The 17,763-nt window shown below is 40.7% G+C and overlaps 2 protein-coding genes across 5 annotated transcripts; one reads left to right on the top strand and one right to left on the bottom strand.

The window, feature by feature from the left end:
• Positions 1 to 941: 941 nt before the first annotated feature.
• rfx1b (regulatory factor X, 1b (influences HLA class II expression)) lies at positions 942 to 16,024 on the bottom strand. 3 transcript variants are annotated; one of them, XM_012919290.5, is made up of 18 exons: positions 15,913 to 16,024; positions 13,504 to 13,873; positions 7,929 to 8,026; positions 7,650 to 7,739; positions 6,479 to 6,552; positions 6,051 to 6,348; positions 5,778 to 5,959; positions 5,564 to 5,683; positions 5,119 to 5,240; positions 4,853 to 4,971; positions 4,284 to 4,387; positions 4,044 to 4,195; positions 3,753 to 3,850; positions 3,349 to 3,498; positions 3,027 to 3,238; positions 2,785 to 2,938; positions 2,619 to 2,664; positions 942 to 1,782 (listed from the first exon to the last, which is right to left on the bottom strand). In XM_012919290.5, exons 2-18 carry the CDS (start codon positions 13,850 to 13,852, stop codon positions 1,604 to 1,606), a joined length of 2,547 nt encoding a protein of 848 aa, XP_012774744.2. In that variant the 5' UTR covers positions 13,853 to 13,873; positions 15,913 to 16,024; the 3' UTR covers positions 942 to 1,603. The 3 variants fall into 3 exon arrangements, with proteins under 3 accessions (XP_012774744.2, XP_004539089.2, XP_012774752.2); XM_004539032.4 differs by lacking the exon at positions 15,913 to 16,024 and adding an exon at positions 15,006 to 15,158; XM_012919298.4 differs by lacking the exon at positions 15,913 to 16,024 and adding an exon at positions 15,006 to 15,158 and having other exon boundaries at positions 942 to 1,779.
• Positions 15,241 to 16,649, top strand: rln3b (relaxin 3b). Of its 2 annotated transcripts, XM_076885128.1 has the most exons (4): positions 15,241 to 15,679; positions 15,762 to 15,818; positions 15,994 to 16,119; positions 16,222 to 16,649. In XM_076885128.1, exons 2-4 carry the CDS (start codon positions 15,803 to 15,805, stop codon positions 16,488 to 16,490), a joined length of 411 nt encoding a protein of 136 aa, XP_076741243.1. In that variant the 5' UTR covers positions 15,241 to 15,679; positions 15,762 to 15,802; the 3' UTR covers positions 16,491 to 16,649. The 2 variants fall into 2 exon arrangements, with proteins under 2 accessions (XP_076741243.1, XP_076741242.1); XM_076885127.1 differs by having other exon boundaries at positions 15,248 to 15,679; positions 15,762 to 16,119.
• Positions 16,650 to 17,763: the final 1,114 nt, after the last annotated feature.

The raw sequence follows: 17,763 nt of genomic DNA, 5'->3' as shown, positions 1-17,763 counted from the left end.
TAAGAAAGAAATTCCAAGAACAACACAGGGAATGAAGGAAAAACAGTCTGGCACAAGTTTTGATAGCAATCACATCTCTTTAGTTATAACAGTGAGAATAAAGCTACAAACATTGATCACAGGTTTAAGTACAAAGGTCTTCAGAATAACAGCAAGAACCTCGTTCAGAAATGGTTCTGCAGCACAAGCAAGGGACAGAATCCACGGCACAGTTTGTATGACATCGCAGTTGGCGGTTAATTTTAATTCGAGTCAGATTTTTGTAGCCTGCTCTCACATATATATTTATATATAAATGTAAACATACTTTTTTTTTTCTCCTTTGTTATGTTCTTTGGTGACATCTTTGTAATCAGGTGGTCCTGAGGGACATCCCACTACCATTATAATATTTTTATTTCTTTTCCCCTCAGTCCCACAGTCACACATTGCTGCTGGTTGAGCGTGTGCTCTTTGAGGGGGTTAATCTTAAGTCACCATACTCACATGCTTGGTCCATCATCACAATAAAAATATAGCTCAAGACTCTGGCTGGTGGACATACCACGACATACTTATTAAGGCAATAATGGTTAAACAACATACGAATATTTTGGATATATTACGGCGTTCACAAAAAGGTACATAATATAAGTTATCTACAAACGTCCAGCATACACACTTTCTGAAAATAAACATCTACTCTTACACTACAAAAACTTTGAGATAGCTGGTACATCTAGCTGGTACAAAGATTGCAAAATATGTGGAGCTGATCAGGTGGGAAAAGCTGGGGGGGGGTTGCACTCGAGTCATCTGGATGTTTATGTGTGAAAGAAAGATGTTGATGATGAAAGAAAGGATGGATGAAGAAAAACAAACCAGGCAGAATCATCACAAAACTAGACGATCAATTTTTTTTTCTTTTAACAGCTACAAAAAGTTCATGACAACACCACGACTACTTCACAGGACCTTCATTTATTGAACCACCGATACAGAATATATAGAGCACAACCTTTTTTTGTTAAGCCTAGAAATCTCTCAAAAGGCACAGCGTATCAGTTAGTTGGCTAAATGAATAAGGAGTCACATTTATAAAGCCAAATACCTTTCACTCAACGTCCATGTGCCAACAAAAATTCATGATGCAGTATCATTCTAGATGCTACTCTTAAACAAATATATTTTTCAGACAATATCATTCATTCAAGTCCAGCTCCCCTGCATAGTCATTGTGTTAAAGGTAATTAAAGTGATATTTGAGTTTAGAGGACAATGAATCTCTCCACAGCAATCAGGTCAGTGGTTAAGGCGGGATGGGAGGGAATCAAGAATATGCGTATATATAATTCAGGCTGGGCAGGAGCAGCCACTGAAAAGGCAGGGAAGGCACAGGGAACGAGGGGGGGACTGTGAAATGATAAAGTGAAGGTAAACATAAAGGCTGCAGCACAAACAGTACAGCAGAGAAAATTTGGCAAAAGGCCCTCCCACTTTCTCACCACAGACGACCAAACATGCAAACCAGAAGCTCACATGGTGCGACAGAACGAGATGACATGATTTGAAACTTAAAGCAAAGGCATGTGTCAAGCATTGTGCTAACCGTACAGGTGATTAGCTAAGGTGGTGTGCTGTCGGTCTCATTGAGCGTGTGCAGGCTTAAGTTTGTCCTGGGCTGTTTGACTGGCGGCTCCATCACCTCCTTCTCATCATCAACTGCGCTCAGAGAGCTGGACTGCAGCACCAAATCTCCAGTGTCCTCCTCACTATATTCATCGTCATCCTCCTCCTCTTCTTCTGAGACATGAAAGACAATATGTAAATACCATGGTGCCATGCTGAGTGTTGGCCTGTTGCAGCAGCTACTGTGCACTTTTGTTTTGTTTTTTGTTTGAATCTCTAATGCATACATAATTCATTTGTCTTCTCTTTGTCTCACCATCTTTTTCTTTTCTCCCCCTAAACATGAGTTCTTCCTCCCCACCATCTCTATGTAATAGCGCCTCAAGCTGATTTTATTTTGATTAAAATTGGATCAAACCACCAAATTTAAAAATCTGTAGAAAAAACAAAACAAAAAAAACCCCTTTATATTACCCACAGTTTCTTATGGGTGATCTTCAAACTTCACAACAATATACTAAACATTACATACTAAAGTATACCATTTTAGTATGTAAGGTCAAAGGTCAGGGTAACACAAATAAGGCAAAAGTTCAGCACTTTCGTTGCTTTAACTTAAAACATGATTTCATGACTTCACAATGATGCAAAATATACTTTGCTCCATTTCCATATTAACAATACTGATATCACCATAAATGACCTCTAAAAACCGCTGATGTCATCATATTGTAATAAAAACTTCTCCTCAGTGGGGACCTTGTTATTGTTTGCATTTAAAAAAAGAAAAAGGTGTGAACTCTAAATCTGTAACGCAAAGAGTTTCATAAAAGATGGACGAGTGTCTGAAAAGTGAAGTCAATGCAGAAGTGCATTAATTCAGCATTCTTTGTAATGGCCAGCAGGGGGCAACTGCTGTGGTTACAAAGTAGCAAAACGGCTAAGGCTGAGGCTGGTGCTTATGAGGAATCCTAATAAAAGAGTATTTAAGGAAAACCATCCTCATTTACCTTTTTCAATATCTTGAGAGGTCCGGCTCTTGACAGTACTGGCAAACTGTGTCCATGGCAAAGAAAGCACATTTATAAATGTTTGTGAAGGTTCTCATTTATAGACATATTTATAAACTTAATTCAAAAGTGGAATACAAGTATGAGTGTGTGTTCAGGTACATACTTCTGCCATGACTGCTATGGGAGTTTCTCCTCTAGCCTGAGCCACTCTGTGCTCGATTAGGTAGTACATGTACTCATCATACAGCAAGCGGATCAGATGAAAGGACCCAAAACTTGCAGCACTGCGCAGAGTCAAGTCCCGGATTACCATAGAACTGGTGAAGAAAAGAAAAGATTCAGAAAATGTTTCTTTAACATAAAACTGCATCTTTACAAAGCCCATTTTCCCCCATTTCCCCTCACCTGTAGAAAGACCAGTTGAGCAGGAAAACCTTTGCAGCCTTTGGCAGGGCCATAGGGTTGTGCTCATAGGGCTTTAGGACCTGGGACACAACACTATCTAGCCAGGTAGCCCACTGTTCCAGAGAGTTCTGCTGCTGCAGAGTCGCTTTAAAGTCTTGCTCCAGCCTCTGGATCAAACGGTCTTCACACTGACAAACCCAGGATGCCTGTTCCTGAGGTGGACGCAGGCAAGCACAGTGAGCAATCTGCTGTTTTATTTTAAAAAACACTGATGTACAGCAGCAGGTAAGCGCAGGAGACACAGACGGCAGTACTGGCAGACCTGTACGTTATTGAAATCAACCCGATTGAGGTCAGAGAGCATCTGGTTGATCTGAGCTGAGTTCTGGAGGACGGCCCGGGCAGCCTGAGCCAGGTGGTTCAGACTGGTGTAACGACGCAGCGTCTGGGAGAAAGAGCCAATGCACACCACCTGAAAGTAAAAGCGAGGAGAAATAAAGTACCATTGTCAAAAAGAGCCATAAAGAGGACAAGTCACATTTTTCCATCACAATATGGCAGCACTAAAAACCACCAAGTCAGAAAATACATCACAAATCCCACTTATCAGCTTACATTTGGTGATGTAAGGTGAGCTAAGTGCTAAGGGATGCACCCGTGTATTAAAGAAAAAGCTCTAAATTAAAACACGGATACAGAGCTCAGTGTAAAAAAAAATAAAAATACCTTTATGCGAACCATCTCCTCTGGGATGTTCATCATGGCACCTGTCAACCAGTTTTCCAGACTTTTGGCAAAGTTGCGGATGGCCTGAGTTAAGGCACCTGATGGCGGTGATGCAGAGGAAAGATGCAATTTACAGGGATATACAAAAACACAGGAACACTTCTCTCCATTTTAAATGAGCCGCAGTGTATAATTCTTACATACAGTATACATCACTAAAACAGCACTGAAACGTATTCAGGTGGGTTTCGCAGAAAATTAAAACGTTTCTACATGACATTATTAACTTACTTGGAATGGGTCTCAGTACATCAGGGATGAGGATCTCCACCAGAGTCTGGTACAGCAGGTTGTCGCACTCTCTCGTCCAGCGTAGCACTGGCTCAAACTTACACAGCACCACCAGGCACGATTTGGGCAGTCGCTTCTCAGACTCGTTGTGTCTGGGTGGGCATGTGAAACAGCTGATCAGCTTCAGTTTCAGCAGGGGATGCTTGGGTGCACACATTTGAGTGTGTTTGCAATACTTACAGGTTGAGCGATTCTGCATCATTGCTCTGGCTAAACCTCCAGAATGATTTCCACAAGGTCTCAACAAGAGTGAACTGAAGGTTGACCATCACATCCAGAATAGCCTGCGAGGATCACACTTAGCATCACAGAGGTGTTCATGGGACCTGTATGTATAACACTGCACAGCTGGATGCTTGTATTTATGTTAAAAATTTCAAGTAATAGGCTCAGCGAGTGAAACCCGATGCTAATTTACACAGGATAGAAAATTAGAAGAAACTGGGCTGGATAAACTTAGGGGTTGCATCAATGTCCAACATAAAATAAAGATTATTTTGAACTGTGTGAATCATCCAAAACTACTTTGTGAATGAGCACAACTTCACTTCAGTGTTTCTGTTTGCATTTCTTCGGAAGCTGATGTTACTGTGCTTTACAACAACTACAAGAACCTTGCTTTTTTCAATGACAAAATGAAATGGCAAGAGAAATAAGTAAATAATGGCAAGAGAAATAAGTACACACACATGGAAAGCATGTCTATTATATTCAGTCTCCATGTCATTTCTTTTGTCTAAGCTGCATACCTCACAGTGTTCTCTGTACAGAGTCTGAAAGGCCTTGAGGTGCTCTAAAAGGATCCCATCGGGCAGGGTTCGATCTTGAAGATCAATTTCCACAAAGTCTGGCAATTGCTTTGATGCCTCTGCACATGATAATGCACAGGAAACAGGAACCACGGAGAGTTGATTCAGTATCATTTGAAATAAAATCATATCCATCCATTTTTTAAACTGCTTATTCAATATACTAAAAAAGAAACAATGATGAACAATGTGCAGGTGTTCCTCACCTAGGAACTGCTGGTACTGTTGCACCTGGGCCGAAATGTCACAAAGTGTCGAGCCCTGCTGTTGACCTATCCCGCCTACTGTGCCGTTGGTGATCCCCTGTGACTTCTGAACTGGCTTTACCCTATTTGTCACATCATTCACACAGAAACAGAGCCAGAGTTAATGAATATATGAATATATGTGTGCATTGTTCTATTTTTACATATTTTTGTTTGAGTGGATCTTTTCACACAAGGTGTTCAGTTTTGACAAAATAACGTAAAACCCGACAGGAGGACCAGTTGTGGATAAGAACGAAATGTCATCCATGCATAGAATGAAATCATAAACCACAGGAGGAATATTTTTCAGCAATGATGTACTCTACTAGTATTTCATACTATATTTAGAAGCTCAGTACCTGTAATGGCTCAAGGACAAGTTTTAGAGTGCATGGGTGGCTACCTGTTTTTCTGTGAGAAAGGCTGCTGCCTCATCGCCATGTGCTGTTGTTCATCCATCAGTCTGAGCAGAGGTGACCCGGATTTGATCCTCAGACCATAGTAGTGGTACTTAGAGTTCCCTCTGAAACATACACAGGAAAAAGTTATGATAAACCCTTGAGAGACTGGTCTTGCACAGTTCGTGTATGTGTGTCTGTATGCGTGTTTTTCTGTACCTGGTTCCTAATCTCCGTGTACGCAGCCCCATGAAGACAGACCTGATGAGTTTTCCAAAAGATGCAGCATTAACAGGTTCTAGTTTCTGTTCCTGGCAGTGAAGCAGGTAGTGGTAGTAGAGGGTGCAGCGAGGTAAACTCACCCCCTCAGCCCCCTCGTAATTATCACAGAGCCACTGCACCTGGGGAAAAAGGACGTCACAGTATTTGAACCTTTGGGTGGTAGGCTGTCACGGATCATAGATGTGCTTCACTTTCAACTTTTCGACTCACGGTAGCAGGTGGGGCACGAGAGTTGGGGCTGGAGTAACTCTGTCCTCCTCCTCCTCCACCTGCTGTTGGAGTTCCTCCTGCTCCTAAGACATAACCTCCTTGAATAACGTAACCACCTCCACCTGCAGCAGCTGCTGTGCTGCTGGCTCCTGCTGTTGCCACAGAAACTGGCTGTGAAGTCACAGATCCAGTGATGTCTGACTCAGAGCTGGGCGTGGCCTCGTAAAAGGTGGAGGCGGACGTAGGAGGTGTCTGGGAATACAGGGGCGACTCGGAGAAGGGGTAATTGTTCGGTCGACTGGACAAGAAAAGACACAGACAATGAAATATATCAATGGCTCTGTGACGAGCAAAGTTTCAGAGTGTGTGTAACTGAACGTGTGAGCATAGAGCAAACAGACAGACAGATCAGGTGCTTTACTACTTACATGGTGGGTGTGGTGAAAGTTGCATCTCCTGCTCCATCCACATATTGGATCTGGCCAGAGTACACATGCTCTACCTGAAAAATTAGCAAAAAGGAGATTAACACAATTAAAGGGTTGCAAGAACTGAATGAAGTCCTCCTTTAGCATAGAATATATTGGACCATCCTCCTAAAGGAAAGGAGATGGCACCCCACATCTCACAATTTAAAGTGTCACACTAACAGACTGTGCTCAACATGACTAACAGTTGCATTTTCCACCTAATGACATAACTCAGCAACATGCAGATATGTTTTGAATGTCCCACTTTATTAAAATCTGCTCCTTATGATGGTGTTGCATGAACAACTGTGAAAAGCACTCTATAACTAAAGATAACTAATGTAATTAAAGTGTAATTGAAGTGAAGGGTGCAGTGAAACTTAGCGTGCATCAGTTATGCTCTCGATAATTATTCGTATTTTACTTATTAAAGCAGATAGTAAATATTGTAATGACGGAAAGACAAATCGACTCTTTAACCGGAACATAAAATATGTGTGGGCACAGTGTGAACAAGACTGCTAAACCTTTTGATTTCACATTTGTGACTGAAAAGCTATATTCTATTTTTTTTTTTTTAATTCTAAGGAGTTACTATACAAGATGCACTTGTTATAGTACATTTCAACTCAATGAAATGCAAGCTTAATACATGCTATGCTGGTGTGACTACTAGGTAAAAAGCTGCAAAACTGTTCTCTTTCTACACATCCACTTGGCATGAAGTTATCTTTCTGGCAATTTCAAATTGGTTGCAAAAATATTCCTTAAAACATTTATACAAAAGCAATGTCTTAATCTTCATCAGGCATTATGAAGAAGACAAGCAGAGCACGCATTCGTTCACCAAGTTCAATATTTGATTTGCTTTCATCGAGTCCTGAAAAGTAACTGTCTCTTTGACTGCCCACGAGGTTCTCCCGGTCTTCAGTAATATCATACTGTGCACTCAACATGTTGATTACACATTAATTAAACCCAATTTGTTAACTTAATTGTATGATAGCAGGCTATTAAGGATTACAACTAATGAAACAAAACTGGCAGCGGTGTGCTGTTGCAGATCAATGTACGTGGTGTGGCATGACTGACATGCTGATGAAGTGATGAGAGGAATTATCTTCCTTACCTCTGGGGTTATATGCACAGACTGTAGATTGTTGACGTGGCCTGTCTGATTCCTCTTGGCTGCCTGAGACACGGCTTGCAACACTGACCTCTGTTGATGTATAAAGCCAGAGCGTCAGATTGAAAGTTGAAAATTTCTTGTAGTGTTTCGTGAATGTCATTCCAGTAAGTCCTGATCAAAGAGCAGTCCCACAGTATGTGTGGTGTGCTCGTTGGTGTCCACATTGTCTCCAACATACAGGGGGATTCCCATCATAATGAATATATGTGTGCATCTTACCTGTGGGGTGGTCTGCACTGATTGGACCACCTGAGTAGGTACACCAGGGGCGGGCGGGCTGGAGTCTGACAAACTGTCACTGGAGGGCACAGAGTCATCTGTGGATGAAACACAAAAGGTAAAGGAGAAAGGTTTCATTTGACGATCAGGCACATTTAACTGAAAACCCATCCACCATCGCTTCAAGCGAAGCACTCACGACAGACTGGTTCCAAATCGTAATAACAGCCACCACAGAACATCTCGCAATCAAGTTTCTTTTTTTGCTCTACTGAGGAAAGATGGACAGTGAGGAGGAGGAGAAGTGTGTCTGTCCAATTCTCATTTCATCCTTATATCTTGTATGCAGAAGGGACAGCCTTGGACAGCTAATCTCCCCAGATGGAGAAAGAAATCCCTCCATCTTGTAAACATGGAGATCAGATGAGAGGGGAAAAAAGAGAGATACGTGTGGGTTGACAACAGCGGGAGAAAATAGAGAACGGAGGTTGGGTGGAGGAGAGGGCAATATTCACTTGTTTTTATTTTTCGGGTGAGAAAACGTTTTACTTTAACCACCTGTACTGTTACTCCTGTTGTGATGCTCTTACTCCAACCAAGGTTGAACACTGTGGAAATAGACTACCAGTAACTACACTTTGGTCAAGTCATAGCTGACTAATGCCCAATGTACCACTCAGTTGAATTTTACATTATTATAGCTAAACGCTCTGGCCTAGGTGCTTGAAAATGATAACTCTGATCACAATTTCACCTCCCATTTTACAAGAAAAAGTTTTTTATTCAGGCAACAACATCAGTCTGACAGCTAACTAGTCACCTGTGTTTGGTGCAACAGTATAAATCCAGTCTGTCTGTGGTTTGGTGGATACATTTATACAAGATTTGTCAATCCTGTGTAAAAAGGATGGCTTGCGTTGTTTAACCTGGTTTAGGGCTTGTTTGTAACCCCAGCCCAAACACACCACTTTAGAATTCTATTGTTTTCATCAATTGGTATAATTAGTACAGTTGATAAGTCAGTTATTTGTTAGAGAACTTTGCTTTTATTTTTTCAATCACCTACCAATAATCCAAGCCTATACAACCTGAAGGTTACAAGGACCATAAATATTTTTTTCTCGTTTTACAGCTATATTGTTAACTATTGAATAATGAAAATGTAAATGTTATGTTCTAGACCAGACTGAAGCAACATTTAAGAAACACCATCTAAACCTTACAGTGCAAAACAACATCTAGTCATATATTATGACTCATAATTATTTGGACAATGCCAAAAGTTTTGTAAATTTGCCTCTGTACACCACCCCAATGGATATGAAATCAAAAAATCAAGCTATGACTGAGGTGCAGATTTTCAGTTGATTTTTTTTTTTTTTAAAGTACTGTATTAACCGTACAGCCATGACTGTATAAATCATTTTCAACACCTAAAAAAGAAAAGTAATTGGACAACTTGGAAGCAATTTAATGGAAAGGTGAAGACAGTTCCTTGTTATTGCATGACAAATTCATTAACTGTGCTGATACTGCTTAGGCAACTGTTTACTGGAACATTCAACATGAGGTCTACTTGTCAATCTAAGCATGGGAAGCCATCCTTAACCTGAAAAACCACAATAAACCTATCAATAAACCTATCTGAGAGACAGCAAAAACGTTAGGAGTCATCAAATTAACAATCTGGTGCTTTCTTAGAAAGGAGGGCTGATTTTGCCAGGTCAGCAGCAACAAAAGACCTGAAAGACCACTACAGTGGATGATCACAGAATTCATTCCTTGGTTCCAGCTTCAAAATATCTAACTCAAGAGCACTCTCAAAGAGTAAACGTCTACATTTAAGAGAGCTTACAACAAAGTGCACACCACAAAATACATTCAAGAACAAGACGTCCACATTAAACTTTGACAGAAAGCAAGCGCCTACACAGTTCTTTGGACAGATGAGACCAAGATTAATGTGTGCCAGAATGATGTGAAGAAAAAAGTCTGGAGGAATGGAGAAATAGCTCATGTTCGGCAGCTTACGACATTATATGTTAAATATGGTGAAGATAATGTTATGGAATGGGGATCTATATCAAACAGTGGAACCCAGTCATTAGTGTTTAGTGATGACGTGACTGCTGAGAAAAGTATCAGGATAAATAACGATGCATACGGGGCTATAGTCTCTGCTCAGATTCAGCCAAATGTTGCAAAACTAATCAGACGGGGTTTCGCAGTGCAAATGACCATAGTGCTGTGGATTATGACCCAAAGCATACTGCAAAAGCAGTATGAATTTCTCAAGGAAAAGAAATGGGTTATTCTTCAATGATCAAGTCACCTGACCTCGACCCAAACAGAGCAACCTTTCTGTTATTAAATAATGAATGCAGGGAGATCCACGAACAGCTGAAGGCAGCTGCAGTTCCAGACTTCAGGCGGCCATTGGCAGGATAGGATCTCATCCAAGTATTAGAAAACACTCCTTATTTTTAAAACTGTCTTAGTTTGTCCAATTACTTTTACGCCTCTGAAGATGTGGGGCTGTGTGAAAAAATGGCTATAATTCTCAAAGAGTTAATACGATTTTTGTTTTGTTTTTTTGTTAAATTACAAAAAATGTGTCAGTCACTAAATACTTATGCCCCTAACTGCACTATATTTCCAACAAGCTATCAAAAAGCTATCAAAAAATTGAAATACAGAAAACAAACATGCACAAAGTCTGTTCTTTTTACTGTAGTCCATGTTCTAGATACTGTTACATTGTGTACTTTGTATTCCTACTTTATGAGGCAGAGACAAGCCCCAGGCAACAGGCCTGTGAGGCTCTCACTCTGGGTGAGAGGGCACAGCGTCACTCGATACTGGCAGGAAAAAAGATCTACAAATAGAAGGCCCTAAAATAAACATACAGATGGGCACTGACACTGGGGTCTCTTTTCATTTCCTCTAGTTAGCATAACTTTTTAAAATACTGATTAGGTTTTTTTGACTAAGCTTTTGTATTTATTTAATAGAATACATTTTAAAATAAGCCATGGCTGATTGAACTTTTCCTAGATAAGAAGTACTAAGCTCAAAAGTGTTATTAATCCATCTTACGTCAACTACCTTCATTTCTACGGTAATGTCTAATTTTGTACATTTGCTACTATGATTTGCAACTTTTGTGGCATCCCAACCCAAAAATTTCTGGTTTTGTTTTTTTTCTTTTCTCCAAAAGAAATTCAACAACTGCTAGGCAGAAATTTAAAGACATGTTGATGTAGAATAAATATTCTTAAAATCCCCATACGAAGATCTATGTATAACAGTAAAAGCAGCAGAAAAGAGGTTCAGTGAAGTTTCATTCATTGGCTACCCATAGTCCCTAGTTTCCGACTATTAAGGCAAACAATCCAGTGCACATAGATTGTCATCATAACGCATCACCATCACACCGCACAGGTTCATTCTACATCAGTGGGTTTTCTTTCTTTTTGGTGGGACTTTCCACCAACAGACTGCCTGTGCTGAGATAGGTTTACCTTGGTGCCTTTTTGAGAACCATCCCACATTTGGACATTTTTGAAGACTGAATGTTACTTAGTGTCACTGGCGAAAGCTTCCATTGCCGACACAATCTGTAGACTGCATCTGTGAATCATCAGTAAAGTTCTTATGGTAGTCCCTCCAGTAGCCAGTGGATTCAACTTTTGGGAACAGGAATTATGTAATGTCTTGCCAGTACTAGCTTTTTGGCACTAACACCTTTTTATTTTATTTTTTTTCCCCACAGGGGAAATGTGTGGAACCGGTTCTACAGTAGGCACCAGTGCTGCTTCGTTGGAAAAAAGGTATTAGATATCGGTCTGACTTCTTCTTTCTTAAAGAGATAGCAAGAGATGACAGAAATCTTCTGTAATAAGACTGATGGGTGATCAGGAAACATCAATGCAAAATTATTATTTATTATTATTAATAGAATAATTATTATTACTTCTGATATTATGCTCTAGGTATTCTAATTGAGATTGAAATCTCATTTTCTGTGTAAAAACATAATGCTTGGATATCCAAGCATTATGTTTTTAGTGTTTGTACAACACACATGCACTGACATCCCTTCATAGAAGTTCTGTTATTCAAATACCCACGAGCAAGCCAAAGTTTGCCACATATCTGGGCGGTTCTAGCCCGGGAGGTTAGTGGTTTGATCCCCGGCTCCTCAACTTCACATATCAAAGTGTCCTTGGCCAAGATAGTAAAATCCCAAAGATGCATCCATTAGTAGTCTGTGAGTGTGTGTTAGGTAAAGAGCTCAAAGTGCATAGAATATAGTGCTGTATGAATGCGTGTGAATGACTCAATCTGGCTTAAGGTGTAACGAGTCTTTGAGGAGACAGTGGGACTAGGAAAGCACTGCATAAATACCAGATCACGAGCATGAGGTTTGCGAATGTAATGAGCTTAAAACATTGATTTGAAATGCAAAAAAAGGTGAACAAGGCCTTGTGTTTTACATGCCTCACCCAGCTATTCATTTCTGTGGAGGAAATTCCCTCTTTCTTTCAAGTACAACAACACAGTTCATTCACAGAGTGACAAAGCGATGAGTCTTCCTCCACAAACAGCATCTGGGAGAGCGCATTTAAAGACAAGCAAAGAGTCACTGTAGTTGTAAAAAAAACATTAAGTGTGTGATACAAAATCTAGTGATTCTCAGTGTTTTTTCAAGGAGTAGTTTTTTTCTGTTAATAAAATGTGTTTTGAGGGTCTAATTGTCTTGTCGAAATCAAAAAGCTTGAATCCAAGCCAGTATTCATCTGAAACATTAGGGACAGATTTATGGGATAAATACCTCTCCTCTGATCATACAGCCTAGTGCTCAATCTAGAATTGGCTCCACACATTTCTACAAAACAAAAAAACAGCTGCACCCAGAGTCTGAAGTAGAGATGCCAGTAGGTACAAGAGGGGCTGCTGCAAGAAATTTATCACCCATTTGCTTCCACATAAGCATATTAATCCAGTTTCTGGTAGACAAACTATGTAACACAGCTGTCTAGAGACTTTATCCAACAGACACGTGGCGAAAAAAAAAATTCTACTAGTTTAATCTAAATAACACTCAACCCTGCATGCTGCGCTAATCATTGCCAGAGAGGGATGGAACACTGCTGTCAGCCTTCAACAAAGTTTACAAGAAATCTGTGAAATTTATACATTTCACAACTATATAGTAAACAGTGTCTGCACACAGACAGTTTTCATTTTCTTTTCATTTCTTCACTTCTTAATTCAGCAGTGGTTTGACTGTGTAAAACTAACTGCCGGTGGATGGAAGTAGAGCAACAGATCACTTTCCTTTGCATTTAAACAATTTTATCTTCATTTTCAACAAGACTTTTGTTGGCATTTTAACATAAAGATACTGACTGTGAGAAAAAAATACTCATTAGTGAAGCTTCATTCCAGCCAGTTATCCAAACATTGGCAGCTGACCAGTCAACATGCCTGGGCTACGAGTTCATTGGTAATGTTGAATCCTGGTGTGTGTATGTGTATGTGTGTATCAGTCACTCCTAAGGTAGTCTCTCACCTGGAATTGTTACTATGATGTACTGAGGTGAGCTGCTTTGACCATTACTCTCCTGGACTGGAGAAGGCTGAAGATTAGGGTTCACGTAGTGCTGTGTGGGAGTAGTCAGAACCACAGCCTTCTGGCTCTGGGCTTGGGTGGGCGGAGCCTGAGAACAAAGTGCATCCTGTCCAGTTTTAGAAGCAGCAGTTGACTGGTTAGCTGACGAAATGGTTCCAGAGGCTGGTGGGATCTCGGACAGGAAGTGTGCAGTCTTTGCGGATGAGGGTGTGGTGGAAGCAGGTGTTGCTATGGTTACTGTGTTGGCCTGCTGAGGCTGAAGGTCTTCGGAGTATCCAGAAGTTGCCATGGCAACCAATGCTTTGAGGCACTGGTTTTATGGATACAGAAAAAATAACAGTCATTAATGAAGGTGCTATGAACATACACAGAAATACACTTTGTTGTCCTATTATCTCACCGTGCTTTGACCACTCAGAGTGAGTGAGCGCTTGTGTGTGTGTGTGTGTGTGTGTGTATGTGTGTGTTTGTCCTTGTGTGCCTGTAACATAAACCTTATGAGGAAGTAGGGCTTTTGTCTGAGACTAAGCAGTAGTCTAAAGCCTTTCCTGTTTTGTCAAAACGGAAAGAACCAGTATAATCTTACAGCATAACAGATAACGCAATTAATCAAATTTTCAAAATGTTTCTGACTGACCATGGCCATGACATTTCATCTCAAATAAAACAATCAAAACCGCTGAGCAAAAAAGCAATTAAATTTACGGATTGTGGATAGTCCCGTGATTGCATAACCTGAAGAAAAAAAAATACTAGAGGCCATCCTACTGCGCGAGAAGCCAATCCTGCGTGAACCAACATGCCACACAACACAAGCATGAGGCACACCGACCTCACGACAGTCACTTCCACTGGATTCAATGTCAGCGCAAGAAACTTTTTCAAAGTCACTAAATGATTATGAAACATAGTGCAATCATCTTGTGTGCGTTTAAAACTCATTAAAAACCCAGTGGTGCGTGTGTAGTTTGGTGTGCGTTTCGGTATTTAATCTCTTTAGTCAGCTTTTGTTTGAAATGTGAGTTGAGAAAGTGATAGCTCCCCCCTCTCCAGCTAGGAGATCGCTCACGTTGAGTTATGACGTTAACGCAAGCTACCCAACTGCTAGCTAGTCACGTCGGTAGCGAATAAATCTACGACCACGTTACAAATCTCGCCTCGTGAGTTTCTCGGTAATCGAAACTGTGACAAACAACCTGAACATTATGACAAAATAGCAGAAAAAAGTACGACAGGCGCCACAACACACCCGCCATCTTGTGCTCTTATCAAAGATCTGACATCGCCATAACAACGGTCTACGTTTGGAAGGAAGCTAGCAACCACTTTCATCACCTAAACGCTCGAGCGATTTTGCGCGAGTGTTCGCGACTGCACAAACACACGCACACACACAGTTCACCTAAAATTAAATGGAAATTCAGAGATAGTTTACTTTTCACCTGTTTGTTCCGGTTTTGTCCTTTTTAGGCGTTAAAGTTTTTTCCTCTTAGATTTAGGTTGTTGTTGTTGACTCCCGTTGCTTAGTTCTTGTCGCCAGGACTACCGTGACTATGGCGCCGAGCCTTCACCGGGGCAACTGTTGCTACCCTCTTGTCGTTACCCCTCCCTCTGCTAAATGTTGGTTGGCTCTGTAAGGAGGTGGTCGAAGCATCGGTTGGAAAACTCGACCGTTGATTGGCTGGTTACACCTGTCTATCACGTTCGCTAGATTCTAACGTCAAATGAACGCTTGTAATGTTACTTTTTTTGATTGCCCAAAATGTCACACAGATTGGAAATGATGGGATGTAAATTCATTCTTATTCACAGAAAGCGGTGGTTATCTCTGTCCCCGTGTGTCTCTCTTATAAATAATTAGTATTCGATGATGATAATGGGACGTTCACAACTGATTAGTCACTGTGGGGTCCACTGAAATGTCTCTTTAGTGTGTGTGTGTGTGTGTGTGTGTGTGTGTGTGTGTGTGTGTCAGCAGTGAACAGCACCCTTCCTTGGGGTGCAAAGATAGTGATCTTAGTCCCATGGTAGGCAGAGTTAATGGTGATACTGTGCTGGTGTCAGACAGCCCAATCAAAATGATGTGAGGGACAGAAAGGCCACTTAAAGGTCACAGGTGATGAGATTCCCAGTGGCACTGTTGACATCACCTCTGGTATCGTTCAGCATTTTAATCACAACTTTTCTTTTCCTCTGAGTGCATTGTTGCCCGTAAAGGTCTCCAGCCTTATCTCGAGGTATGACGAACACTGGAGGTGAGTTCAGGTCCTCCTCGCTGATGCTAGGCCCTATAAAAGGTGGAAAGAACATCCAAAAAGAAACACAAACCACAGAGACACTTAAACATACCTTCGAGATACCTTCAGTATTTGTTCAGCATCATGTGGAAGGCAGCGCTCTTGACCCTGGGCTTGTTGGTGGCTCTGGTAGACAGGGTGCGCCCCAATGACGGTCATCCCTCTTTTTATGGGGTGAAACTGTGTGGAAGAGAGTTCATACGAGCTGTCATCTTTACCTGTGGTGGTTCTCGCTGGAGGAGAAGCGCAGAAGACTCGGGTAAGACGGTGTGATTTTGTGTGCTGATTTTCTATAATGTGCTTTGTTTTCAAAGAATTAAACTGCAATATTGACAGATTTACTTTTTATTCTTTTTGTCAGCATTTATTGGAGAGAAGACCTATGATCCATGGAAGGCAAATCCCATCCCTCAACTTATGAGCGAGCAAGATCCTGCAGAATCCGAACCATGGAAAAATCCAGCCTCTGTAGCAGCAGGACTCAGCCGCTCAGCTCGCTCACCGATAACAGAAGAGGTCCTGGAGGCTCTACGGAGCGCAGACAGGAAAGGACGGGACGTAGTGGTTGGACTGTCCAATGCTTGCTGCAAGTGGGGCTGCAGCAAGAGTGAAATCAGCTCTCTCTGCTGAACTTAAATTTTTCTAAATATACACCCTGTTCTGTTCAAAATGAAGAACTTTACTCCCATACGCAATTTCTTAAATGTCCACTTTCGTTCAACTACCTGTCCATAATGTGAATGTCTTCTTGATATTTGTTTGCTCTGGTTGATGTGGTTGTTTAATAAAGCTTTGCTTAGTTGATTATGAAATGTTTTGCTTCGTTAAAAAGAAGAAAGTTATAATAAAGATACTTCATGCTGTTAGAGCACTTCCCATTTTCCAAAGGACTGTTTCACAGTTTTGGTAAGTATTTCAAAATTAAGGAAGTGGTGATGACTACGAGTACATGGTTAAGTACATGGCCTGCGATTAACTGAATTATACCGAAGTCATTTTCCTTCCTTAAAATGTAGTTGCTTACTCTGATTCTGCAAGGGCTTACAATGTGACAGCCCTGCAGCATATTAGGCTTATGATGCTAGAGTTTTTTGTTTTTTTTTTCTTTTGGGAAGGGGTGGGGGGGGGGGGGGTTTCTTTTTCGAACCTAGGACCCCTGTGGCAACAGTGCTAACCACTGTTCCATCTTACTACCGTGTATTACTATAGATAAAGCTAAAATTAGTCATTTAATTAAGTAGTAATATGTGAAGCATGAAAGTGTACATATTGATTAATTAATATTTATCATCCAATAATATCACACATATCATATGATAATGCAATAGTGGGTACGTTATATATTTTAGACATGTTTTGAAAACTTTAGTACAATTACTTATGGAATTATAACTTTTACTTAAGTAAAATCGTCTAAATACTTGTCTAAGCACTTTACAAAGTACTTAATTTGAGTGTAGTGCCACTCTTCAAACAATACATATGTCTGAAGGCACAGGAGCCCTTGAATGTATACACAGTGTTTTCAGTGCCAGTTTTAACACTGTATTTACCTTGCTCATATCTCCTCTGTGCCATACCGGTGACAAAAATCACGGAGACGCTCATGATTGTGATTGTTGATGGGCCATCATCTCTGGTGACAGTGTTTTTCTGTCAACGCCCTGTCTCACTTCATACACATAGCTAACAGGCTAGAGGCGTTGAATATGGCTCCATCTAGTGGAGAAAAATGAAACCGCACAAACCGACGTAGGTATATTGTATAATCTGCTCCGTTCACGGAATAAAATGTTATCATAATTTTATAATCATACATGCATTATTAATTAAGCGGCAAATGCTCATAAATGCTGAACACAGACTGAAATAACAGTAATACTTAAAGTTGTTTACGTCGCTT

This window comes from Maylandia zebra, linkage group LG6 (genome assembly GCF_041146795.1).
Source record: "Maylandia zebra isolate NMK-2024a linkage group LG6, Mzebra_GT3a, whole genome shotgun sequence".
Taxonomy (NCBI): Eukaryota; Metazoa; Chordata; class Actinopteri; order Cichliformes; family Cichlidae; genus Maylandia; species Maylandia zebra.
The sequence above is the reverse complement of the archived record's forward strand: the minus strand, read 5'-3'. Positions and strand labels throughout refer to the sequence as shown.

Bases quoted from the DNA above. Each gene is read 5' to 3' on its own strand.
- rfx1b (XM_012919290.5), bottom strand. From the start codon at position 13,852: ATGGCAACTTCTGGATACTCCGAAGACCTTCAGCCTCAGCAGGCCAAC. The intron at 5,241-5,563 runs GTAGCCACCCAT...TGTGACAAATAG, and splicing joins CCTTTCTCACAGAAAAACAG to GGTAAAGCCAGTTCAGAAGT. The intron at 2,665-2,784 runs GTATGTACCTGA...CCATGGACACAG, and splicing joins CCATAGCAGTCATGGCAGAA to TTTGCCAGTACTGTCAAGAG.
- rln3b (XM_076885127.1), top strand. From the start codon at position 15,945: ATGTGGAAGGCAGCGCTCTTGACCCTGGGCTTGTTGGTGGCTCTGGTA. The intron at 16,120-16,221 runs GTAAGACGGTGT...TCTTTTTGTCAG, and splicing joins GAGAAGCGCAGAAGACTCGG to CATTTATTGGAGAGAAGACC.